Source organism: Tyto alba, unplaced genomic scaffold (assembly GCF_018691265.1).
Source record: "Tyto alba isolate M040663 unplaced genomic scaffold, T.alba_DEE_v4.0 Super-Scaffold_9, whole genome shotgun sequence".
Classification (NCBI taxonomy): Eukaryota; Metazoa; Chordata; class Aves; order Strigiformes; family Tytonidae; genus Tyto; species Tyto alba.
The window spans coordinates 20,904,011-20,931,706 of NW_024881330.1; the positions used below are offsets into that span (position 1 = coordinate 20,904,011).

At 39.7% G+C, this 27,696-nt stretch overlaps 1 protein-coding gene across 3 annotated transcripts in view; it reads right to left on the reverse strand.

The window, feature by feature from the left end:
• OXR1 (oxidation resistance 1) overlaps positions 1-27,696 on the reverse strand; it is a 297,516-nt gene that overhangs the window by 253,887 nt on the left and 15,933 nt on the right. For 2 of the 3 annotated variants that reach the window (XM_033000142.2, XM_033000138.2), the window contains exon 1: positions 4,323-4,404. Coding sequence is in view for 1 of the 3 variants with exons in the window: in XM_042785937.1 (XP_042641871.1) it covers positions 4,323-4,339 (17 nt within the window). In the remaining 2 variants the exon portion in view is untranslated. Of the gene's footprint in view, positions 1-4,322; positions 4,405-27,696 lie in introns of those variants that run through there. The other variant, XM_042785937.1, reaches the window with a different exon arrangement.

Consider the following 27,696-nt stretch of genomic DNA (forward strand, 5'->3'; position numbering starts at 1 on the left):
TCATAGTCATTCACCGGCCAGGCTGTTTCATGGCCATTCACCTGGCAGAGGTGTCAGAACAAATGAAGGAATGGTCCAGGACTAATGCCAATAAAACCCATGAAATTTAGAAACCATATGGAAACATAGCCTTTCCATAGCTAAGGGGAAAGAAGAAACTAGGCTTCTATTATCTTGAAAACACTACAGTCTGTTCATATCAGGAGTTTATAAACAAAAACTATTTCCTTAACTTTCTAATCAAAACCAGATAGAAGAATAGGAAGTCAATAACTGTCAGTAACTAAAAAGGCTGATGTGTCTTTGAAAACTCTTCATCCTCCTTCTATACCAGTCACATTACTTGCCCAGCTCACCTATCATCTAAGATTATAAACACGTCAATATAAGTAAGCACTGGAAGAAAGGTTCGTTTTTCTACTTATCACAGAACTCAAATTGCTGCTGCCAGACCTGGCCTAATAAAATTTACCATAACTTTCCAAGTTGGCTGATTGGAATATGATTTGGAAAGAAAACTATTTGCCTCCAGAAACAACTGCTGTGTTGTGAAACTCTTGGACCACAGGCCGATGCTGTCAGCACTGCCATTCACACAACCTGGCTATCCATCACTAAGCACCAAACCAGCCAGCAGCACATAACATAAGCTATCAGCTGCATTAGCCACCAGTGCCTCGGGCTGGAGTCATACCCTATAAATGAAATGCTCTTCACAGAGCAGACCACAATAAAAATAAACCCTGAGTTCACATCAGGGCAATCGGGGTGCCTGGAGATCAGAGTCCTTTCCTCGTTTTGTTCACCTTTTCTTTCCTCCAAAATAGTTCTACTTAGCCAGAGGTACTAGTAGTAGTCTGTGCACTTCACAGGATCAAAGTGGTATTTTCCACAAGCCCAATTCAGACATATGCCATGTGCAAGGCTCCTCAAAGAAGGGACAAATGGATGCAGCTCCAGAAATGGAGCCATATTGCATATACGCTTAAGCAAATCTCCTCAAACTTCTCACCTCCTGCTTCTCACAATTGCTTCCTTCCATCTGCGAAACTCATTCAGGGACCAATGGCTGGGCACTGGGGGTTAGATTTGCCACTTAGGCCATCTTTGGAAGCACTGTGATCCAGGCTACAGAAGGAAAAGAGAACTGAATATGCCATCCCGGAGAAATACTCGCCAGCTGTGTGGACGTAGTTTTAAGTTAGTTATACAACATAAGGTTTCCACAGATTAGAGTACCCCTGAACAGCACGATGCCAGTGTCAGGTAGACAGTCAGGCAGAGTTTACTGGAAATCCTGAGGATAAGCTGATTTGGGCCCTATCTTTTCAGAGCAACTTCCACACCTGAAGTTTGTTTCCACAAAATAAAAATCCCTTCCCTAAAGCCATTTGCATATTTTTACCTTTCACAGGAGGACAATGGTATCAGCAATTGCTCTTGCAAGACTGAAATAAGTACACAACATGAATAATACAACACATCAGAAACTCATTGGTATACATACTGACCTCTGCTATTTCAACACCAGTGTCTATTGTAGATTTAATTAGTTGGAGAAAAATTAACACGATAGAGAAAAAGATGAGAGCAGAACACAAGACAACACAGAGAAAACACGATAGCTCTGTATTTAAAAGCATGGGATCAGCTCTCAAATTAAACTGAAATCAAGAGGAATTCACCTTTGTTAGTGATGTCAGTTCACATTAACAACACAGCTTCTTATAAAGCAGCTGAGAAATACCTTCCTCACACACAAATTTTGCCAAAGCTGTTCTGATAGGAGGACAGTCCCTTTTATCGACTTCGTTATTCAGTATATTCAACAGGGTTTATCCACTAAAAATAAACTTCATATGTAAAATTAAGAGAAAGGTATAAATAAGAAAAGGAACTGAGATACTATATACCTGATAACTTCCAGAGATCTGGTGACAGAAGATAATTCATTTTTTGAGTCAGAGCTTTGTAAATTTGCTAAATGTTTTGTGGAGATTACAATTAGCAATGTATTATAAGACCTAATTAAAAACTAATTTTACAAGAAAATAAATTTTAAATCATCCTTTCATATAGAAAAATAGCTTTTTTCTTTGTGATGTTTCTGTGTAAATACAATATTTCTTTTTAGGAAGAGAATTAATGTATCCAACCAAGATTTTCAAAATCTCTCAATAGTTTTAGGCAGCCTATTTGTAGAAGTTTATAAACTTTAAAAACGATCAGTAAAACCTCAAGATTTTCTTGTTCACAATTAACAGTCCTCTATGAAAATTAAATTCAAAATGCACTGCAATCAGGAGAACAAAATACCTGACAAGTACTCAATCACTGCCTAACTAAAATATGGTACCAATCTCAAGAATACTTGATGTAATTTCCCAGTTTACACATAGGAGGCTACTATTATGGAAGTCCACTCTGCCTCTTTCCCTCTTGGAAGCAGGAAATGCTTTATTTATTGTAAGTGGTTCAAAACAGTCTGCGCAAAGTGAGAAACAGCAGAACACAGTACAATGGAGGTGCAAAGAACTTCTGTTCCCCAGATGTACCTTTTTTCATAAAAGCTCTTGTTTGCAGACATGAAAGAGAATTTCATATTGTCTGTAACATTCCTTATGAGGAATTTTCATTTGTATAGTAATCAAGGTTCAATCTGGGAGAAAAAAAGAAACAGAATGAAATTTCAAGGTCACCTACCAAACATAATTCTTCATTTTGTCACTGCTTTATAACGCTAAGAAAAGATAAAGAGACTATCTTATGAGTAAAAAAATGTTTAGATCAGCCCAGAAGAAGCTCATATGGGGTAATACTAAGCAGTGGCAAAAATAACTAACCCACCTGAATATAATGTAATATAATAATTTATTTCACTTAGCAGTATGTCTTTGGTTATCCTGAATGTTAATATTCTGCAGAGACAATCAATTAAAAGCCAAAATCCTCAAGTGGAAAGTTTGCAGTTCTGTTACTGTACCCACAGCACCAGTTATCTTAAACTCATCATACTGACAAAACAACGGATTCAGAGCCTACCTAAAAGTAAGACCAAAATTTCCTTTTCCTGAAAAGTTACGCTAGAAATGTACTGCATTTGCATCTCAAATGCAAGGTACTAGAGTCTGGAGTCAGAAGCCAGTATCACTTCAGGCAGACGCAAACTATCCCGCTGAATTTGTTGCCGTGCGAGGCAGCAGGGCCCACGCTCGCAGGGGCACAAGGGGCCGGCGGGCAGCCCCTGGTAGCGCCCGGGCCCGGACGAGGCGGCGGCTCACGCTGAAGCCTTGGGCAACTGGTGCGGGAGCAGAGGCCTCGGAAGATCAAGCTGCTTTTTCTTACTATTTGCCACCCCTGATTCCTGCAGGGATGAAGGATGCTGCCTCATATGTGCTACTTCTTCAGGGCAAGCTAGCTTCCACTCTTCCCAACAATTCAGAAGAGGTGAGCTACCTCTCCAGGTACCAGATTAAAGGTGCTCTGCCACTGCACAGAGCAAACGTTTCACTAGGCTGCCATACGACTCGGGCACAAGTGTTAAGCCTTTGACTAGCTTGTACTGAAAACCTAAAAGACAACCAACAAGCAAAAATACCAGGGAGCTCACATAAGGGAGGGATGGTCTGTAGTATCTTTGTTCCACAGAGAAATCACACTCTCCTGCAGAAGACCCAGAGGTGCAGAAGCTGGTACCTGACAAGGTGCCTCAGCTGCTGCAACGGCTTCTGCAGATGCAGGAACTGTGGGGAAGCAAGGCCATGGTGTCTGCTGATGGATACGGGAGCAGAACCACACCACCTGATGCTTGAGAGGAGAGGCACTTAACGAGCGTGGGAAGTAGAGAGCATGGATTCAAAAATGTTGATTTTTGAGACATTTGGGTTACGGTATTGAATCATGCAGAAAAAGAGGTGGAGGTTACTTTATATTCAGTATGGACTCCCTAAAATGGCAGAAGAGAACCTATCTTACACTGGTGCATTGGTTTTTGGTGTTATTTTCCATAACCAGAAATGGGAGGGATGCCCTCCAGCACTAATACAATGTCTTCTTTGGCAGTGTTGCTGTGACCCATAATGCCTTGGGAATACCATTTGCCTTTGTGCTACATGGCCTGTATGCCACATACCTGCCAACTAAAGTAGACCAGAGCTGTACAGCCAAGAAAAAACAGTCAATATAATAGAAAGAACAATATATCTAGCTGATGTATTTTGTATAACAATACATTTAGAAAATGTAAAATTTTCAGATTAGAGTCGCAACAGGCATGCTATTTTTTAGAGATGAAAAACATAACAACAAAAGTGAAAACTAACCTCTTAGTGCCAAGCATGATGGTGCAGGCTTGTTTCACATTTATGAATGCACTGCACTGCACAGGCTGCTTCTGTTGACCTGGATGAGAAGAAAGAGAGATTTTTAGATCAAGCAACTCAGGACCTTGATTTTAATATCCTGAACAATAAGTACATTAGTAAACATCTTCCACTCCAACTTGAGAGAATACTTGGCAATTTTATAGATATATAAAGGTTAGCAAAACAATGTAAAGGTTAACAAACAACAGATAAAAGTTAAAAAAAAATAAGACCAAATCCTACTGGCAGGGCTTACACCTGAGGATCTCAGAGCATTACTCAACAGAAGAGTTAGGTATGATGGTATGTGGTAGTGCAACATCTAAAAGCCCTTGCCTCTGAAAGGGGAATTCATGTGCCTCAAAGCAACTAAACAAGATCTTCCTGAACTGCCCATCCGAAAACAGCTATATCAATTTACATCTTAATTGCATTTTGGTGCTCAATTTATTGAGTGACAACCTTAGTAAATTAGCCATTTTTCCAGAGAAACCATTAATATAAATAAGAAATTTCCTGGAGTGGCTCTACTAAGTATGGACCTCAGGAAATGTTATTATTTGGACAAAAAGAAATTCCAACCTGTATATAAAAATAAAAATATTAAAATATTAGAGTAATAGAATAACTAGTTCAGGAGGAACTGCCTAAACCAACCCTCAGCTCCAAGGGGGTGTAATCATATCAGGTAGCTCAGGGATATGTCCAGTTGAGTCTTGAACACCTCCACAACCTTAATGGGGAACCAGTTCCAGCACTTCACCTCCATCATGGTAAAAACATTTTTCCTAATACCTCATCAGAATTTTCCATGTTATAAGTTGTGTCCACTGCTTCTTATCATACTGCTGTATACCTAAGAGGCTCAGACACCTGGGAGGCTTGAGGACAAGTCTCTCCAGCAAAATCTGAGGCAAGAAAGGCATTGAATACTTCATCCTTTTTCCACACAGCCTCACTAAGCAATGGGTCCATGCACCCCATGCTTTCCTTTTTGCTGCCAGAAACTTACAGCCACTTTTCTTGTTGCCCTTCACTTGGATAGTTTTGATTCCAGCTGAACTTTAGGTTTCCTGACTGTATTCCTACCTGTTCCTACATGTCCCGCATTCACCCCCAAGCAGCCTGCCCCTGCTTCCACCGTCTCTGTCCTTCCTTATGTGTTTGAGCCCAGACAGCATTCAGGCCACTCCTTTACACAGAATCCCTCCTCCTGGCTTGCCCACCTGATCTTATCACTAGTCTCTGAAAAGCGTGGATCCATCTACTACAGCACTGCAGCCATGAGGGCTATCCTGCCATTTACCTGCAATCCCAATATGGTCACAGTGCTGTAACTGTCCATGAACTCCTAATTCCTCCCGATTTTTGTCATGCTGTGTGCGTTTGGTAAGGTGGAGCTGGAACCTTCCTTCTGTTGCCCAAAGACATCAGCTTTCCCCCCTCTCTGTTTTGAGAGCCACCCTCCCTTATTAGTTCTCCCATGGTCTGCATCTGTTCCTCCCTCCTCATTTTGTGTGGCTTAGGCTCTTATCTTTGGAGAGTTTCTGTGAAGACCACAGGTATCTCCTCCTCACTTCTCTGGTGGTGCATGGCCCGCTCATCTCTTCTGCAGCTCCTTCCCCATGCACATCAGCACCTTGCTCAATATGCCTGTCCCCAGGAGAGGCCCCCCATCACCCCAACCCCACGAGAGGCCCCAAGTGCTCTGCAGCCCCACACCAGGCCAGTGGCAGTCTCCCTCGGTGTGCCATCTGGGTCGAGGCCTCCAATGTGCCAAGGACAAGTCGGTGCCAGGGAACATCCCTGTAGGGTGTTGAGACCATCACTGCACACTCTCCAAGCCACCCCAGGCAAGTTTAAGCAGAGATGCTCTGTGTCCCTGCCGTGCTAATGGCTTCAAGGGTGTTGCTGCTGCTCCCCATGAGCTTAGCCCTCCCAAAGCAGGAGTTGGCCATTCCCAGCATCAGCCTGGATGCGAAGGTGCCAGATGCAGCTCCCAGCAGAACTGGAAGCAAAGACTCAAACTGCTGAACAAACTGGGATGAGCAACCATGAAGAGCAGCCCAGGCAGCACTCTGGGTGCCCTTCATGCTCCCAGCCCCACAAACTGAGTCACTTTTGCAGCCCCTTTTCACAGCACTCCGGTCCTTCACTGCCTAAGGAGCAGCTAAATAGCAACGGGAAAGTGCAGGCAGGTTCCAGCCCCTCCAGCTCGAGGCTTGCCCCACCAGGTGCCTTCCCACAAGACTGCAACAGCTCACGACCTTGGTTCACCTCTCTTCTGAATGCCATCACATGTACCCACTGCCCTCAGAACATGTAATTTTGATGCTAATGAAACCTTTCTGCCATACTCCCAAATGTTCAATTTAAAGCAAAAAGACATAGCTTACAAAACAAAAAACTCTATCCTAGTTTAGTTAATTTTTTATATGTAAACGTGCAACCTAAATACAAATGTTTTGTTCATCGGGAAGAAGCTGTGATTACATGATCTTGACTGACAGGAAGACTTTTGTCAACACATTCCCTCCTAAATTTGTAAGATGCTCAAGGGGACTTCACATCTCCATGTCACAGCAGATAAAATGTCACCAGGTAAAATGTCGTTACCTTCAGGCAAGGAAGGCATTTTCACAGCACCATATTTCAATATGGAGTTGGGCAGTGACATTTTTATCTCAATTTACCAGTTGCTCTTAAAGCATTTCTTTTTTTTTTTTTTTTTTTTTTTTTTTGTTTTGTGTAAAGTTTTTTGTTTTGGTGCCTTCACTTGTACAGCTGCAAAGAGTCAAAGGGAACCTCCCTCTTCCTTTCCATGCCCTCTTGTTCCAGCCTTGCAGCTGGGCAAACAGCACAAATATCATCAGCCTGAAGTACATTTTCCTTCCCATGCAATTATTCTCCCTGCCTCTCACTAACATCAGTTGCTCTACGTTGAAAGCATTATAAATGCAAGCTTCAAGTTAGCTGTCTTGATTGGGAATTTCTTGAGCCTCTAAGTAAGCCAAGTGTCCACTCCAACTGAAAATCCACAGATTTGGGGCATGCACATTCCCTGCATGTCTTGGGAAATCACACTCATTCCCTATTTATGATTGTCAGGCTAACTGAGAGCCTAAACTATGCCTACACTGTCAGATACGCGGCTCAGAGACAGAACATGGATGAGATTAAGGATTGCAACTTAGCCTCTGTGCCAGTGCACACATTAAGTATCTCAAGACATTTAGACAGCTGATTATACAATGTGGAGCCTACTTCTGTAAATGCACTACAAAGATCTGAGTCAGGTGTCCCTTTTCTCTTACAAGTAACAAGGTTAAAGCTCCTTAATTTAATTTTCAGAAGTATTTATTTTGTGACCTGGAAGTCCAGGTCCCATATTTGAAAATGACAGAGTCACTTATGATCCCAGGAGCATCGGTGGATCTTTGACACTAAAAATTTTAACCCCAGTTTATTCAATCATTTCATGTTTATCTCTGTTTCCACTAAAGAGCACCATTCACAAGCATGTATTATGTTTTAAGTATCTTACATTACTAGGGAAGACTGCCTTCATGTTTGTAAGGACTTTAACTGAAGGGCTCAGATGCTTTCTGTCTCTTCTTGGATATAAATAATAATGTTAGTGATGACATAAGGTACCGCAGTTTCTCAGAAAACAGGACAAGCTATTTGAGGAAAACCAACAGGTATAAATTGCTGAGTAGTTGAAGCATCCTCCGTTGAAGGTGACTGGTGCAAAAGGCAGAAAAACAAGGTATTGGATATTTTGACACCTATCTCAGCAGAAACTTTGCTGGCAGCATCGCCTTCCCTTTCCTTGAGGCACAACTATATCCTTTTTGGAAAAAAATACTGATACAGTTACCAGATATATTAAGTGAAACATTAATTAGGACTTTGGACATTTTTTTTCCCTTGCACAGAACATTTTTGCACAGAAATGTTTCCCATACCATTTCACTGGCTTAGCAAGGGTAACTGTGTGTCAGCCTGCGTTTCAGCTGAACTTCATCCCTCTCTGGTAGAAGGTACTGTCCTCAGGGCAAAATGACAGAACAGCCCGGGACAGCCACATTAATTCGCTAAGAAAGGCTGTTTAAAGTAAACAGACTCACTTTGCACTGGAGCAGATGAGAAATATTATTTATCTGGTTGGAGTTAAATTCTGAAGTTTGGGACTTCCAAAATGACAAACTTCCCAGTAGCAATAGTGATTTCTAAAATGATGTCTTAAAGATGCCATTTTATACATTAAAACTGGTACAAAACCTCACTAAACCTTTATATTTATACCATACATATTTAAGCATAATTTACTGAGATTCACACTGACTGCTCAAACCCATGCAAATCTGAGCACAAGTATTAAGAATAAAAATATTCACTGTTAAGAAACAATTGTATTATAGTGATAAATATGGCACAAAATGTTCATAAAGAATTACAAAAGAAGATCTTTATCAGTGACCTGGAGGAGGCAACGGACTGCACTGTCAAGTTTGCAAATGGCACCAAATCAGGGGAGACCAGTTGATATGCCTAAGGGCAGGGCCGTCGTCCAGGGAGACTTGGACAGGCTGGAGGGATGAGCTGACAGGGACCTTATGAAATTCAGCAAGGGCAAATACAAAGTCCTGTACTTGGGAAGGAAGAAACCCTTGACTTGGCGTAGGCTGGGCACTGCCTGACTGGAAGGGCCCCTGGGGCAGGAAGCAGAGTGTGAGCCAGCAGCGTGCCCTGGCACAGGGATGGTGAACAGCATCCGGGACTTTATTAGCAGGAGTGTGGCCAGCAGATTGAGGGAAGGGATCATCCCCCTTTATTCAAAAATCATCAAGACGATTCCTGAAATACTGCATCCAGTTCTGCAACCTGCCCTCAATGCAAGAAGGACACTGATAAACCGGAGCAAGTCCAGCGTAGGGCCCCCAGGCTTTTCAGGCTGGAGCTTTTGCCCTGTAAGGAGAGACTGGGGGAGCTGGGAGGCTCCAGCCTGGAGAAGGGGGGGCTTCGGGGCACCTAAAGGCTCCTGCCAGTACCAACAGAGAGGTTATTGGGAAGATGGAGCCAGCCTCTTCACAGTGATGCCTGGTGGGAGGATGAGAGACGGTAGGCGTGAACTGAAACCAGAGGTATATGACTGGGTATAAAAGAGATGCTTTTTACCATGATCACAGTTGAGCAGTGGACCATATTGCTCAGAGAGGTTGTGCAGCCTCCCTCCTTTGAGCTTCTCAGAACCCGTCTGAATAAAGCCCTGAGCACCCTGGACTGCTCTCACAGCTGACCATGCTTTGAGCAGGATGGACTAGAGCCCTTCTGAGGTCCCCTCCAATTTGAGTTATCGTGTGATCCTATGAGTCTATGTATAAAGAAGGAAAAAAATGGAAGGGGATGTGAAATGATGGTTGAAGCTGGGATAATTAAAATATAATGCTGTTACAAGTATGATGACAGGATGGCTACAGATGATTTTTTGTTTTAAGGAAATAGTAACAAGAGAACACTTTAAAATTTCTGTTCTGAAAGGTTAGAAAAACAAATATTACATTCCTCTCAGAAGAGGTAGATTCAGTATATTTATGTACAAGACTCGAAGCAGCAAACAGGAACAAAATATATCAAAATATAAACCTGACTTAGTTGAGTTGAAAGATACTGAAAGCTAGGAGGGAGAAATAAGCAGATGAGGCAAGACCTGAGAAATTAAACACTACTATGAACAGTAAGCCTTGAAAAGTAAGAGCAGAACAAAATATCTTCCATAGGCAATGGGAAATACTGAGTCACAAAACAGCAACCAAATCCAAAGATTTTGAGAATTGTTACTTTTGAAATAAAAAGAACTATACATAGAATTTTACCAGTTCAAAAGAAACAACATAAAGAATGGAAAGGGAGTGACTCCAGTACCCATAACATTGGGGACAGCTGGGATATGTAAGTTTATTAGCAGCATCGCTAGTCTACATTTTTTTTTGCAGAAGCAAACAAGTGAAGAAGAAAAATATTAAAAATATAAATAAGTGAGAGAACTCTAGTTCAGTACTTAGGTAAGTAAAAATGAACATGGATTTACACAGAACAGGTCATTCTTACTTAAGTTACAGTATGATGAAGTGACAATGAGAGCTAATGGGGATGAAACAATTTCTGCACTTCAGGAAAGCTTTGATACACTGCCCCATTAAAGACAATATGTGATGGTTTTTGATATAAGAATTGTGGTTACAGTAAAATGGAAAGGAAAATTCTAAGAAAGGCTTGGCAGTTAGTTAATTCAGGCTATCTCTGGAAAAAGACTGATGAGAAACAAATCAATAAACAAGCAATAGATGAAGTTAACTAGAAATATTCCTAATTCTATCCTTGCCGCAAAGCAGTCTTTCAGTGAAACCAACATTTCTCCATTTACCAAAACCAGTTACTACTGTACTTCACTAATCATAATCACTTCAGAAAAGCCAAACATTACTAATACTGTAAATATTATTCAAACTCACAAGTATGTTGCGAAGTGCCTATACAATATTCAATGCATACGCTAAAGTTCTTTATACTTGCACCCTGAAGGCAGGGCCTCTTTGTTGATGGTCCCCTCCAAAATATTGCAATAGTACCCAAACACTCTCCTGTACTCAGCTAAATCACCCACTAACCACATTACATTTATTTTGCTAAACTGTACTTTCATACATTTGAGGCCTTTTGAGTAATTCCACCCAATGCCATCAGAGATTAAAAACACATAATCTTGGTATTCAGTGTGTCTCAACTATATAGCATCAAACCTAAATACCTTCTTAAACCTAAACTATTAACCTTATTAAACCTAAATACCTTATTAAACCTTATTAAAAGTTACTGATTTGCTGGCGCTTAGAAAAAAAAAAATCTGATAAACTCACCAACACCCTTAGAAATACAAAAAGATGAAAAAAAACACAAAAGAAAAGGATAAGATTGCCTACAGATGCTCAGCAGAACATTTTTGGTAGTTCAGTGCTTTTCTCCTGCCCTCTGTCTTGAAAACATTGTCTTTTTTATATAGATGTCTGTCATCTTCCATACTTGAGGAACTGTATAGACTATTTTAATGTAACAGTCTGAATTGCTCGGAGTAGAAGGAGCCCTGTGATATGCAGATACATCCGAAACATATAAGCAAGAAAATGTTACCTGAATTTTCAAGTACTTTACACAGCAGTATAAAAAAACTAAGGCACAAAGCAACGTGAGAAACAGTTTGACAGGAAGTAGCCCTTTGCAATATAACAGGATACTTAGTTAAGATCACAACATCTTCCCAAAAGCTGTGCTTCAAAAAATACAGTTATGTCTCGTCAAAGACACTAGGATTGTACAGGGTTAACCAGAAGAAATACAAAGGCCCGTGTATACAGATGGTGAGATTGATTACTTCTGGCCTTAAACTCTGTGAAACTCTGCCTCAGATTACTTATTTCAGCCTTTTTATTATATTGCACAACAAACTATTTCAAAATGAAAAGAAGTAACTTCTTCAAAACCTTCATCAAAAACGCAAGACATTTATTCTCTATATAGTCTAGGCTGATTTTTTTTCTGTTTAATTACCTTAACACTTGAAGGAAGTGTACCTTAAAATTCAAATGAACAATTAAAGGTTTAGTTTGGCAGCTCTTGGAGCTAACTCATTAGTGGATTCTTAAGCAACTAAATGATAAATAAAAATAAATGAACCAATACAATGAAGTCCAATTCAAATAGAGAAAAACTAACTGTAGTTACTAATGTAAAGATTTATTTAATTGGAAATGTAAATTCAACCTTTAACAGCAATTCTTATGCAGTGAAATAAACCCCACTGCCATCTGTTGTTGATCAAAAGTCAGGTCAGTATCAAGAGTTTAATACATAATTCATTTTGCCCACTGTAAATCATGAGGGAAGCCAACATCACCATATTCTAGTATTTAAAGGGTGGCTGCAAAGAAGATGGAGACTCTCTTTTTACAAGGAGTCACAGAGTCACATGGAAAAGACCTGGGGAGATGCCAACTGGACACAAGAGGAAAATTTTTCACAATGCAAACAGTCAGCCATTGGAATAATCTCCCCAGGGAAGTAGTGAATTCCCCAACACTGGACACTTTTAAGATTCAGATGGACAGGGTGCTAGGACATCTTGTCTAGACCGTGCTTTTGCTAAGAAAGGTTGGACCAGATGATCCTTGAGGTCCCTTCCAACCTGGTATTCTATGATTCTATGATTCCGGCCATTCAGAAGTATTATTTCTGTATTTTTTCATTAATATGCTTTTTCTGATATCTGAAGGAAAAGTATTTTAGAAACATAGAAATTAACTTCATATATTTGACTACAGTGGTTATTTCATCTGTCATCAGTCTTCTGCAGCAACCATATAGTTACCAAAGATCTAATGCTATTGTCGGTTATGATTACATTTGTAATCCTGTTAATTTAATCTTCTTACACTTCCAGCTTTTTTCTTTACAAATTAATTATGTTATGACTGCTGTATGCTTTTCATTTGATTCATACAGTTTCCACAACAGATGTTTTCTTCTCCAGAAATGAAGTTAAATATTTCTGGTTTTAAGACAACAAAAAAGAATTACCAGTTTGAAGCCTCATCCTAGTGACAGCTCGGGTGACCTCATCTAGTAATTCTTTTTTCATCATTTGTTTTTAAACCCTCATCTTTCATTCTTTAAAATAATGCAATTGCCAAAGCCTCATGATACCCTTCATTTCCATTTGCTTTCCTTCGTTTCTTTTCCTTCCCTACATTGTACAATACCATAGATGTATCTTTCTCATGTCACAGCAAAGTGTAGCTTCTGCCACAAAATCTGCATAGTATATACAATGCGGCGATGTAGCTGTGCTCTATCACTCATTACCTGTTAGATCATTCACCTTTGCCTGTAGGTAGTTCAAGGCAAATCCTAACTACTATAGTAGGACAGAAAAAAAGTCTTAGCATGAGCTCTGTAAGCAGGCTAAAGAAATGTATTGATTTTACATAAGACAGATAAAAACAAACAACCATTTGCCCCAAGTATTTTGCCCTCCTTCACCTTCATGGCAGCACACACAGCTTCCTCTCCTATGGTTTCAGGATAAAGGGACATTCCTCTACATCCTTCAGATCATCTTAAAATCTAAGTTCCTTGGAAACCTAAGGCAGGAAAAAAAAAAAAAAGACCGCCAGAATTGCTGGACTATCAATTATTTATTATTAATTAAGTAGTGGATGTGCCTATGAACAGAAAACAGCACACATATAGAGAAGACTCACAAGGGAGTAACCAGGACTGATCAGGATTTCATTATTTCTTTATTTACAAAGAGTTATAAAGTCTGCTGACGATGAGTGAGGCCATTGAGCCAATTCCTTAACCAACAAATGGTCCATCTGTCAAATCCATGTCTCTCCAATTTAGAGACAAGGATGTCATGCAGGACACTGTCAAGGTAAGCAGTATAAGTAGTACAAGTCCAGGCAGATAGTGTCAGTTGCTCTTCCCTTATCCACCAATGCTGTAACTCTGCCATAGAAAGCCACCAAATTTGTCAGGCACTACTTGCCATTAGAAAAACCGTGTTGGCTGTCACCAATCACCTTCTTATTTTCCATGTGCCCTAGCAACTCTACTTGGGGAAATTAATTTAATTTTATTGCCAATTAATTGCAACAGAGTAGGATAGTGAAAAATAAAAGCACATCTAAAATCACTTTTCCCCACCCCCCCCACTTCTTCCCAGGCTCAACATCACGCCTGACTTCTCACTCCCCTCTCAGGCAGCTCAGGGAGATGGGGAATGGGGGTCGCAGTCAGCCCATAACGCTTCATCTCCTCCACTCCTTCCTACTCATGCTGTTCCCCCACTGCAGCATGGGGTCCCTCCCACAAGAACAGTCCTTCATGAACTGCTCCAGCATGGACCCTTTCCACAAGGTACAGCACCCTTCAGGAGCGGACTGATGCAGCATGGGTCCCCTGCAGTGTCACTTGTCCTGCCAGAAGACCTGCTCCAGCGTGAGCTCCTCACGACGGGCCACAGCAAATGTCAGGAGCCTGCTCCTGCGTGGACTTTCTGTGAGCTGCAGCTTCCTTCAGAACTCATCCACCTGCTGTGGTGTAGGGTCCTCCATGGGCTGCCGGTTGGATATCTGCTCCACTGTGGTCCTCCATGGGCTGCAGAGGGACAACTTGCTTCCCTATGGTCTTCTCCACAGACTGCAAGGAATCTCTGATGTGGCACCTGGACCACCTCCTCCCCCTCGTTCTTCACTGATCTTGGTGTCTGCAGAGTTCTTCCTCTCATTTTTTTTTTTTTTTTTTTTTTTTTTTCCCCCTCACTCCTCTCTCACAGCTGCCACACAGCTTTTTTTACTCTTTCTTAAATATGTTACCACATAGGCACCACCAACATCATTGATGGGCTTGGGCTTGGCCAGCAATGGATCTGTCTTGGAATGTCTGGAACTAGCTCTGTCAGACATGGGGGCAGCTCCTGATGTCTTCTCATGGAAGCCACCCCTGCACCCCTACTACCAAAACCCTGTTGCATAAATCCAATACAGCAGTCTTACTTCTGTCTGATTACAAGCCATCTGAGAAACTGTTTATCTGATTTCTATATATCATTTGCTAATGCTGCAGAAAAAATATAACATAGTTATATAATTTACAGCAGCAGAGGGAGGACTGTAGGAATCATAAGTAATTCCACATAAATAGAGATGTAGAGATAAAACAATTCCTGGGACCAAAGCAGATGAACTTCTATCCTTCCTGTACTCTTTTGCACTATTATGAAATGTAGTAGTACTGCAAGCTCAATTCAGTATTTCACAAGCATTGCGTTTTTTAACAGATAAAAGCTCTCTCTTCTCAGAATAAAATAGTCAGATAAATGGGATCAATGGTAGGGAACAGAATTATACAGACCTGAGTCTCTAGTCAGCCAAAAGAAAGACAGGAACCTTTGGAGGATGAAGAAATGGAGATGAGCTTTGGCTGTAGTTTTCTGGACTAATTCAAAAGGGAAAAGAGTGAGTATGACTCAGATAGACAAAGGAGGTTATGTCAAGCACACAAGTTTATTAACTATCATCATAAAAGAGGCATTACAATATTTTTCTTTACCTGACTGCAGATGCTACAGACAACAGCAGTAATAGATTAATCTTTAAAATATATGGATTCTGTTTTTCACATTTCAACTTTTAAACTAATGCTACGATACTGATCTTCATTTTAAGTACAGTTCCAGTGATAATTACTTACATCTAAAATTAAAGATGCCACTTAACTGTACAGAAGGATATAAACCAGCAATTTCAATATATCAATTTCTCATTAAATAGGGACCTAAGCACTTTCACTTAATCTAGTCTGTGATATTCAAAAGGAGGAAAATAAAGAGAATGACATTTACTCAATACAATGTGAAGAGTATTTATGCTTAGTCATTAACTGGTTGAAGAACATATCCCAAGATACGATAAGGCAGATTTACCTGACTGTATTACAAATACTTCTTCTCAGATAGTTCACCTACTAAAAGTCTCCCCTAATCAGCTGCCATTTCTACCTATTTAGTCCTGTATTATCAGCACCAAAAAATCCCTTTCCTTCATTATCACAGTGGTTGTCCCACTGTCATTCAGTGACATCAATGGTTTTTATCCTATCTTTGAAATCCACAAATACAGAAATGATGATATAAAATATTTGTAATACCTTATTTTCCTTTCACAATTTACATATATATATATATATATCCAGTTTTGTTGTTTTGCACTTCTGCTCCTTTTCAAGACACTGTACAGCTGACTATACAGTGAAGTTCCCAGCTGGAATTGCATCTAAGAATGCTGCAGACTATGGACTGTGCAACTCCCAAACCTCTTGGGCCAGATCTGTAAGAACTGAACAGAGTTTTTTAGATCAAAGGTTACACTTCCAGTTTTGCAAATAACTAAAATATTCCACTTCGTGGCATTATGCAGCTTTCATCCCACCAAGAACAGCCGAAGCTAAGATGGATTTATCATAACAGAAAAGGCTCATACATGACTGTGGCCCCTAGAGGTGATTCTTTATTAATTTATCTTCCTCAGTCCTATTCTGAAGAACATTGGCTGCAGTCACATTGTGACTTTCCACTTCTAAAGACCAACAGACCAAGTCCTACTGTTTTCCTTTCCAAGCGCAACTGAATGCATGGTAGGTTGGGAAGTAACAAAATTAACTCTCACAGAAGGAACAATTCTTAGAAGACACGTTAAATTATTTTATCAAGTCAGCGAAACTAAGGAGAAAAAGAGAGTATTACCCCAAAACTAAAAACATCCAAAGATGTTGTGTGCAACTATGTTAAGGCTGTGTTTGGCAGACAGGTGGAACAAAGAATCAGTGGATCACAGTGATGTCATAAACTTAGTGAACACAGAAGAGGGCTAAAAGTGATCCGGAGACTACTTCATTTATACTCTTTGTCCAAAGCAAAATTAAATGTATTTAAGACATTTCTAATATATATTGACCTAAATTTAACTTGTTCTTAAAATCCTCGAGGATGGAGGTTGTACAATCTGAAATACGGCTTTGCTATTCTAAACATCAGAAAATTGTTCCTGAAAATAATATTCTTTGCCACAACTCAAGCTCATTATTCGTTACTTTCCCAGCAGACAGAGAGAACAATTCTTTATCCTCTTTCTCACAAAAGCATTTCACATATTTGAGCACTGTTCTAATGTCTCCCCAGTGTCTCTTTTTTAGGTCAAACATCCCCTTAGAATTCAATTTTTCCTGGAGGTCATGTTTTCTAGACTTCTGATCATCTTTCTTTGTGTTTTAAAATGTAGATGCCCAAAACTGGAGACAGTATTCCATGCAGAACTGAGTAAAATAGGAATTATTTATTATCTTACATATGGCAACCCTGGTTCTGTATTCCAGTTTGGTATTTCCTTTTTCTTCCTCAGCAGTCTAAATCAGTAGCTAACATTCAGTTTAATGTTCTTCTACCAGGTTTTTTCCCTAGCATTCCTGCACAGCTAATCATTCCCTGTCTTGTGTTTTGTAAATTCTGGAAACTCAGCTGTATCACACTTCTCAAAAATAATTTATTTATGTGTTCTGTGATTGCTTCAGCCACATTCCTATATATTTTAGTGTGAAAATCATTAAGTTCATATGATTTAAGGTTTGTCTAATAAATAAAAATAATAAAATACATAGTCTATCAATCATCTGTGGGGTCAAAGGGTCTTTGATATTAAGGCCAGAACAGGTAGTTGGAATGCAGCATGTTTTACCACCATCACCATGCTCGCTGTCATGCAGAAGTACAGGAAATACTGCAGTGCTGTTATACCTTTGCAGCCCTCAGAGTAAGAGCTGGTAAGAATAAACCAAGTTAGAGAATAAGAGACTGAGATAATTTTCCCACCTCTTACAGCTTTAGGTAAGCTCTGAAAACCAGCTAGAATGCAAGATGTTCCTGCTCATTTTCTTTACATGTCTCCTTTTCTTCTGTCTCGTAATTCTTCTAGCCTTCAGTTTACTTTCCCCCATACCCCCACAACCCTCCTCCCCACCCCCCAAAAAAAAAAAAAGGAAAAAAGTCACCTAGACTGCCAGAACTTCATACTCTGCAACAGCAATGTAGCCTTTGACCAGAAAGGCAGCTAAAAGCAAAGCTTTACACAATCCTCAGCTGATACAGGTTTGCCAAGTCTCTGAACAGGTACCTATGTCATACTTCGCTTTCCCTAGCAGCTCTATCCCTAGCAGCAGTCAGTACAAGGAACAGATGATGCATTTCATTTCTCACTGTTCTCTTCCTTCCCTAGTTTTGCGCATTCATATCATTTTTTTCTTCACAGACAGGATCTGACTCACACAGTAGCAAGAACAGTAACCACTTCAACCAACCGCAGTGAACCTTCTCTCATTTCCCTGAAAGGACAGTTAACAAAGAAGGGTTACAAAAAAAAACCTGTCTGTAGCTTAAAAACGTGGGAGAACAGAATTGCTAATGTGAAAGTTTGTGCTAATAACAAGTTAGAAGAAATTTTAGTAGACTAGAACAGTTGAGTTGGAAGGGACCTACAACGATCATCTAGTCCAACTGCCTGACCAGTTCAGGGCTGACCAAAAGTTAGAGCATGCCGTTGAGGGCATTGTCCAAATGCCTCTTAAACAGTGACAACCCTGGGCCATCGACCACCTCTCTAGGAAGCCTGTTCCCACGTTTGACCCCCTCAGAAAAGAAACGCTTCCTCATGTCCGATGTGGAGCCGCCCTGGTGCAGCTCTGAACCGTTCCCCCGCGTCCTGGTACATCTCCTTCCCAGGGAGAAGAGCTCAGCCCCTCCCTCTCCGCGTCCCCTCCTCGGGCAGCTGTCGAGAGCAACGAGGTCACCCCTCAGCCTCCTTTTCTCCAAATGAGAGAAACCCAAAGTTTCCTCATCCTCCCCTCACAGGACATTGCTCGCAGCCCGGCCTCCAGCTGTGCCGCCCTCCGGACGGGCTTTGCCCTCCGTGCTGCCAGGGCACGCTGCTGCCTCGCCCCGCGGCCGGCCCTGCTGTCAGCAGCCCCCCCAGACCCCTTTGAGCCGGGCTGCTCGCCAGCCACTCCGCTCCCCGCTCACCCTCGGGCCCAGCGCTACTCCGTCCTCGGTGCCGGATCCGGCACGTTCTTGTTAAATTCTTGATTAGTGAGATGGAAGATTAGACACTATGAGTTACATCTGAGTATTACTGTGATTCCCCCATAGTATATAAAAACACTTCTCAGACCATATACACTGTTGGAATGAACAGCCCATACGGCTACTCATATCAAATAGTTTATTAATAAAAATAAGAAATTATTTTTATTTCTGAAACTATGTTTCAAGAAAATTATACATGGTATCTAATTCCGCCCAGTAGAAAGCTAAACATGGGAATTACAGATCTTAATATAAGCACTTGAGCCTGTTTACTGCTTAAAAACAGTTCCTTGATTTACCAAAGATGGTGGGACCTATTGCTGAAAGAGGTTTATAGCACCACAGAAAAGAGATTACAAAAGGTCTAATCAATGCAAAGATGATTAAGTAAGTTTTAATTTAAGACAGTCCATAATTTGTTGAAATTATTTTACTTCAGAAATGTCATGTTTCTTTTCATAATTTTGCACATTAAAAAAAGAGCAGGGAAGTAGTTTTGCATGTGGTTACTTTATTAGCCAAAATCTGACAAGGAAATTGATCCTCTTCCAAGATGCAATACAAGCATTGGAGAGATGTCTTTTGGCAGATATTGGTACAATACCTTACCAAATCTCTGCAGGAAAAAAAAAAAAAAATCTTTTTGCCAAAGGTACAACATTTATGGTCTGAATTAAAGGGAAAAAACAACAGACAAACAAAAAACCCACCAGAAAAACCACACCTCTTTTTAACTGTTTGAAAGGTTTTGGTAGTATCACTTGGGTGGTTATGGTGGGGGAAAAATGGTCAACCATGGGACCCATAGGTTCCTACTACAAACATGCCTAGTCCTTTCTGCAGTCCGTGTCATTATTTTGATGTCCAGTAGAAACAACCAAAGGATATTCAGTACCAAAGATTTTCCTTTGAGTTGCAAATAACCGTATCTGAAGTCCAAAGCTGTAACATCAACATGTTGCCTGTAGGACAGGTACAGAGAAACATACCATGCATTGGTACAGCATTGTGCAGACTGACAGAAGTGCAGAGATCTGATGGAGACTCATAAACTTTATTTTGTAAAGAGAGACTAAAATCTCCAAGAAATTACTAGGCAAATGAGGCTTACTGCTTACTGAGATGCCTTATTACTTGTTAAATTGAACACACTGGTAAGCAGAATACTTAGCCTATAGCTCATAGTCTTGAGTTACAATAACATCTCTGAGTACTGCATTTGCCATGTGTCATAAGAATAAACAAATGACCCAGCCAACTCTTTTTTTTTTTTTTTTTCTTTTCATTATTGTCATTCTATTGGAGTTTGGTTATTTGGAGCTCACTAGTGGTCTTCTATGTAAGAAGAAACAAAATAGCAAAACTAGATTACTATGTGCTTATCTTCAGTTTAGCTCTCAAAATCTTAACTGTGACAGAAGGGTACATTATCAACACTGAAATGTAAATTTTCAGAAGAAACCATAAGCTTTAAATTTCATCTTATTTATGTAATGTTTCTCTTTGGTAAGCTCTTCCTTGGCTCAAATCCATGTAAAACAAATCATTCCTCTCAAAATATTTGGAATGGATACACTGAGAGGCACCCGTTTAAACCTATCAAGTTACACCTTTTTTGCATGAGCCATTAGTCACAGGCATGCATTTCCCCAAGTGCTGGTAACTCATGAATCCCAATCACAGCACACCAGCTTGGAAGACAGGCCTCTGGCTTCCAGATCTGCCAAATACAGATGATTGTTCTGCAGGGGTTTGCAGAGGGCTGCCTAGATGCTAGCTAGCCTTACTGGAGACCAGGTCACTGGATGCCAAACTAGTTTCAAATATGATCCGCAACTTCTTTTTTCTAGGATGCTTTTCAGGGAGAGGGTATCACAAAAGGTCAGGCTCTCATATCTATTGGCTCTGGCACATCCCTGGGACTCTAAATGACAGCTACTAGAACAACTAAAAAATAATTCTTGTCAGCGATAATGTAGGTATTTCAGGCTTTTCAATCAAAATAAACCTTTATTATAGGTAATATGGGAAACTGATTAGAGCCAGTTACGAATATAGATAAAGCTAATAAATCTGGGGTACAGACACCTGGACTGGGTCACATTCATCTGGTGAGACAGCTTCAAATGACTCAGTTGAGAGTATCTCCTAAATAAAAAAAAAAAAAACAAACACACTGGGAGCTGGGCCCAGTAAATCCCATTTGCAGAGCTTCAGTAGTCTTCAGCAAGCAACACCTGGCAACATGCAGGAAACCTGCAAATCCTGGCAAATCTAATTAAAAAGCTGAGATAATTACTCAAGCATAGTGTTAAAACTCTTAATTCATTTCTTTCTTGGTCTTATTGTGTATTATTCTAAATCAAAATTTATTACTACTATTCGAGAATCTTTAGAAAACATCACTTTGTCCAGGTTCTAGATACAAGAATGTTCTGACAACAGCATGCAGCTACTGTCCTGTAAGAGCCTGCAACTTCAATAAAGTTAGTCTTAACTGCAGGTTTTGTGAGAAAGACACAAGCAGTCAACACGCCATCCTGCTTGCCTTCAACACCCTCAGGAATTAAGTATGTCTGTTGCATAGTAGAATCTGAAAGATTCAGGAACAAGCCAGAAGATGGGAGCAGGCAAAACCTCAGTGTAGCTTTGTTGTAACAAAAACCTAAGACATCAACACCAAAGATGAGGAAATTATTGCTGCAGGATAATCAAACTGACCCTAGGATTTCTCAGCCCTCAATTTTCATTCTCCTTCTGTTGAGAGAGATAATGTTATAGTGGGGTTCTTTTTGTAAGGAAAATAAATAAAAAAAATAAAAAAACAGCATGCAAGAACTAGAGAATGCAACAACAGCAAAAGAACTTTGCAAAATCTCTATAATCAGAATGCTACAGTCTGTGTCACAAAGTTTTCAAGACACCAGGAAGAACAGCATTCATACCCCAAACTCAATGTAAAATAAATAGAAATCAAACATCAGGCAACTAAATCAGAAAAAATTTACCTTTGGAAATACTTTGAGATTCCAAATTCATCAAGAACTGATAAAACTACTGCTACAATTACCTAAATACATGAAAAGAATATTCCTACAAGAAGCTAAATACAGCATTCTTGTGTTTATTTTGCCTGAGGGAAGAAATCAAAGTCTGATCAATGAGAAGTCTTGATCAGCTTAAATTTATGAGCAGCTTGGAGCAACCATACACAAGTCAGACACTAAAATACATTTTTGGAAGCCATTGGGAAAAAAAAAATAATCACTGAGCTGTGTAGAAAAGAATAAATAAACACTTTTCCTCCACCATCCTAACTTGCAAACAGTTTCTTCTTACCTGTTTAGCAAAATGAATTGTGTTAGTTGGTTACTTTGTACACAACAATATAGTATAACACTTCCCTTTTTTTTTTTTAATATATTTTTTTATTTATTTCACCAGCTAAGTAACAAAACTTAAGATCAATTTATAATTTTTCAATTTACCATCTTTCATGTAGTCTCCTGGGAGGCACAGTCAGCAACTAAGAAGTGAAGTCAGGAAAGATGTCATTGCCCTTGGGTAGCCAACATTCATCACAGCGGGCAGCCTTTATTGTCCATCATGCTATAACAGTTTCTCAGTAGGGAAGGCAGCATGCAATAGCACGATGATGTGCAAGACAGCGCCAAAAACCACAAAATTCTGTTTTAGAGAGAGCTGGTTAGAAGCGTTTACAGTGGCAGCAGAAGGGAAGAAAGGTAGAATAACTTGGTTCTCTTTTTAGTCCTGAACACTGGTAAACATTTCTCATTCTGTATCATGTTCTGGGAACCAAAATAAGTTTCTTTCCATTATGTGTTTTTTATTTGGTCGTTACTTGATTATCTCTCTTCTACAGTTCTCTCCACAACTCTGCCATTTATGACATCATATTTCCCCAAAACAGAAACTGGATATACCCAGGAAACACCTACGTCTTTAACATATTGCAAACTGTTTTCCAGTTCCTTGTATGATAGGCAGATCAATCATCACTGTCACTGAATTTCTATTTTAAATAAGTAAAACGGCTGGAGAATCTGAATGAGAGTCAAGCATAGTCATTTGCGTTAGTTCAGAAAAAAGACCTAAGGGGTTTACAGCCAACAACTGCATATAGAAAAATGGGTCATTCAGATCCAAAGATTTTCTATGAATAGTGGTGGGCAGCAGTAGAGTATGTTAAGTCAAATTGGAACTGATGGCAAATTTCCCAGAAACACTAAGGCACTGTGTGTGTACGCACATGCGTGTGTATGAAAAAGGCAGTGGTTTGAAAGACGGCTGTTTTCCTATTTCTCATTAAATCTCTTTCAGATTACCTTGAATCAGATTTTGAAACTCAGTTTACAGATTTGCTCCTGATTTTTTAAGTAGTTCCACTTACTTCGATGGACTCAGTTGTTCTTTAGTGTGAATTAAAATAGCAGCAGTTCGCATTCTACCACACTGAGTAAGGACAGATTCAGTGAAGGACTAAAACACCTGAAGGCAAGATCCAAAATACCTTCTTTGATGGTTTCACATCCAGAAGTCCCAGTCAGCTCTTCTAGTGAAGCAAGGCTACACTGCTGTCAGGAGTGCGAGAGGCATGAAGCCAAGACAGCAAGTAGGTGGGAGACAGATGCTTCAGTTTCCTATAGAGCTACTCAATTATGATTTACAGAGCATCTGTCCACTAATTGCAAGAAGCAATATGCCAGGATGTGATGTGCTGCATGTCACCTTTGCAGTGAGCGAAATACTCCCCAATATCCCCCCTTTTCTTTGGGAAGACACAGGAATCCATAAAGTATAAAGAAATAGAGCAGCTCCTGCAAGACTTTGGGAGACTTCACAAATCAACTAATATAAAATCAATTAAAATCTGTTCAGATAAAGATGTCACCTAGTCATCTGCTGCTTGTTCAGCTTCAGGTATACTTTTGGTTAAAAAAAAGCAAAAGTAAATGGATTACTCCTCTATCGGTTGTGGGAACTGGCTGCAGCCAGCAATTCTGAATAACACATACTGACTAGCTACTTGACTCTGGATTTGACATTTTTAAATCATGAGGCAAAGAGGTCAGGTAAAAGGAAAATTTATTGCTACAGAGCAGTAGTTACGTCCATGCTCACCATTACACTCTTGCTCTGCAGCTACAATACATGGATGAAGTGCTGATACCCTGAATGGGCATGAAATATGAAAAGCCCTCCAAGCACTCAACTTCCCATACAAAATGCAACAGGAATACCATCACTGCACTGACGGACTGAAGCACTGCGACACAAGTACAGACAGGAATCACTGGGCATGAAACTAGGCCTAGGAAAATGCAAAAATATGTAGTCTGTGAAATCTAGCTCTATTTTCCTGAAAAAACGGTAACTGTATTACCCAACCTGTCACTTTTTTGGTTGGCTTAATCTCAGAAAAAGGTGTGCAAGCGAACTTCTGAGGATGAGAAGTCTCAGATACTCCCACTAAGCAACTTCTGTTTCATGCTTTCTGTGTGAGAAAGGGAAAACGCAAGCCACTGGATTGTAAAATATTATTGCTGTAACATGTAAAGTATGAATCAATTTAATTCTTTTCAAGTATTTATTAGGAAAAAAAATCTACTTGCTGTTGCTACAGTCTTGAAAACAGATTGCTTTCAAGAAATTATACTATAGTCATATTGCCTCTCAAGACAGTTTCTAATGAGAAAACCAATTAACATTCAGCACTTTAAAGAGGTAGAATTTAAGAGTTTGGTACTCATATTTTCTTAGCCAGCTAAATGATGAACACAAATTATTTTGCTTAAAAAAAATAAAAATATAAAGTAATAGAAAGAGACAACAGGTCCAGCAGGGGAACCCCTAAACCAGCTTGTTATTAATCAATTTATTTCACACAGTGGTTTCTAAAGAGCACAAGTGTATGTGTACTGTGTACCCCTAAAAATAATAGGACTGAAAAACTGGATGCTCTAATTCTTAAAAGATGCTGATCACTGAGGATTAAAAGCATTGCGTAAGAACAAGAAAACAGCACTAGGTCTTCAGCTATGGGATAATGCAGTTATTTGAGAAATATATGGCAGAAAGATCTGGCTTCCACTTTTATTTGTGCAATTCAGGTAATGGGGAAAATGCACTATGCTGTTCTAAAGCTTTACTGATGAAGCAGATCCACAGTGAACAAGGTCAACAACCTCATCTGTTTACAAACAGTCAGATTATGAATCTGCTAACTTGCGATCCTGAAAGCTCCTCACTAAATCAGATTAACATGGAGTTTCTGTTTATCATCCTGACATAGCTAAAGAACCTCACATGCGAAGAATACAAACAGGACCCTGTTTTCAACACTATAAATTTCTGTAAGAGCACTCTGCCTATTTCCCAAATTTACAGTGAGATGTGTACAATATAGCCGGACAAACTATATAGAAATCACAGCTCATCTCTCTGGGTATATCAACTGCAATCTCATCCACTGGCAAAATGGATTTCAAAAGGTTGAAAAGATAGTTTATATTTTATCAATAAGTTATACCTGCAGTGCATGTATGTATGCAAACCAGAATTAAAACCCCTTTGTCCAGCAATTGATGAACTGAACCCCCATGTTTAAATGCTTACATTTAGTGGGGCACATACCCCACTTACAGGGTTTTAGGGTGATTTTAAGTGGCTCAGGACTAAGTATATGTATCAAATTGTAGTAAAACAAGCAGATTGCCTGGATTGCCCCATCTGTCACCCTACCGCATGGTATTGCAATGGGCCTGCCCTTCTGGGAAGCAGTAACTCCTACTTGGAAGCATATTTGCTTCCATCAGGAACCCCATTTTGCAGCGAATGCTGTTTTTCACAACTCTGAATATGGCTTATAGAACTAACATCCCTCCTCTCACTAAGATTAAAATTAAGGGGGCAGAAGATGATAGAAATGAAACACTCAGTATCTATACATAAACAGAACTTGAGAAAAATGTTATCTTACACGTTTTGTTTTTTTTAATAAACTAAATATTAATTACTCTAAGACCTTAGTCTACCGCTAGGTTAAATGCAAACCAGCATTGTTCAAGTCATCTTGGTTTATGAACACACATATTCCTTACTTTGTCTCAAAGGTGGAAGGGGAAAAAAAAAGAAAAAAAGAAAAGAAAGGAAAAAAAAGAAAGAACAAATTTCAGTACATATGGACCATGGCTTTGGATACATTTAGAAAGCTGAGCTACAGGAGAGCAAAATGGCCCAGCTGGCAAGCAATGGTACCTGCATGCAATCTGCAACCATGGTGGCAGAAGCATGCTCTGGGTTCACATCTTCTCTCAGAGGCCCCTGCTAGCAAGCATCCCTGCCAGAAATTACAGCCTCTCAAAGAGGGGGCGGGAGCAGGGGGCTGGACAAACTCCAGAAAATAGAAAAAATGCACAGCAGGAGCACACTGGATCATCTCCCACAAGACTGGGAGGGAAGAGGGCAAGTCAATCACAGAGCCTACTGAGCATAAGATTTTGTCTCTCATTAGGCTTATAACTACTATATTTTTATTCCCTCCTATATGGCGATGACCTCACTACTGTATTTTGCAGCAGCCAAATGCAGGGAAAGGCTAGCAATAAGAGATCATTCCTTCTGCAAAAACAGTCTTACCCTATCTTTTCTTTTTTCTAAACAGTTTACAAACAAAAATAAAAGCTAAAATTAAAAACTGCAACTTTATGTAACTGTCTCTAAGATGCTGTTGAGGAGCTTCTCTTTTTGTCTTATCTCAACCATGCATTTTTCCCTAGTTTTCCTCCCCATATGAAATTACGCTGCTGGCCTTTTTTTGTTAATTAGAAACAAGGTCTCAAGACTAATCTAGCAACAGCAGAAGAAACTATTCTCTCCAAGAATACTTCACAATGATCCTCTTATATGACAGGAATTTTAAATATTGGAAAAAATTGCTTGCAGAAGGCTGACTCTAAATTACCTACTTTCAAACTCTGCATAAGGAAGACTGACACAATACTTCATCTGACAGTTAAACTGCAGTTTAAAGAAATAAAATTGAAAACTTTCCATTCATAGTAAACTATAATTTGCAAATAGTATGTGCATCTAAAGAATTTGCAAGAAATCTAGGTCAAAGCAATTTTTTTTTATTAGACCTTATGAAAGAAAAAAATGTTAATAAAATGGATGAATCCACTGAAGTTTGAGAATAAAATGTATGAATCCACTGAATGTTTGAGAGTGCCAAAGTCACAGACATTCTCAAGACACAAATATATCAAATAGGACAGGAAACATTCTGAAAGTATATGGCTGTATCTAAATATACTAAAAAAAATTCCCAAAGAAGCCACTCTTTATTTAACATACCACTGGTCAACTCAATCCCACTCCAAAACAAGTAACTTCAAAACAAGCTACACCAGAATAACATTTTGGATTAATACCTTCTCCAGATGGAGTTTTCAACTTAATGAATAACAAGTAGTATGCAATCTTGCAGCCAAAATTATACCCACTCGAATCTGAACAGAGGAAGAAGCACAGAGATGAACAGAACACTCAAAGCTG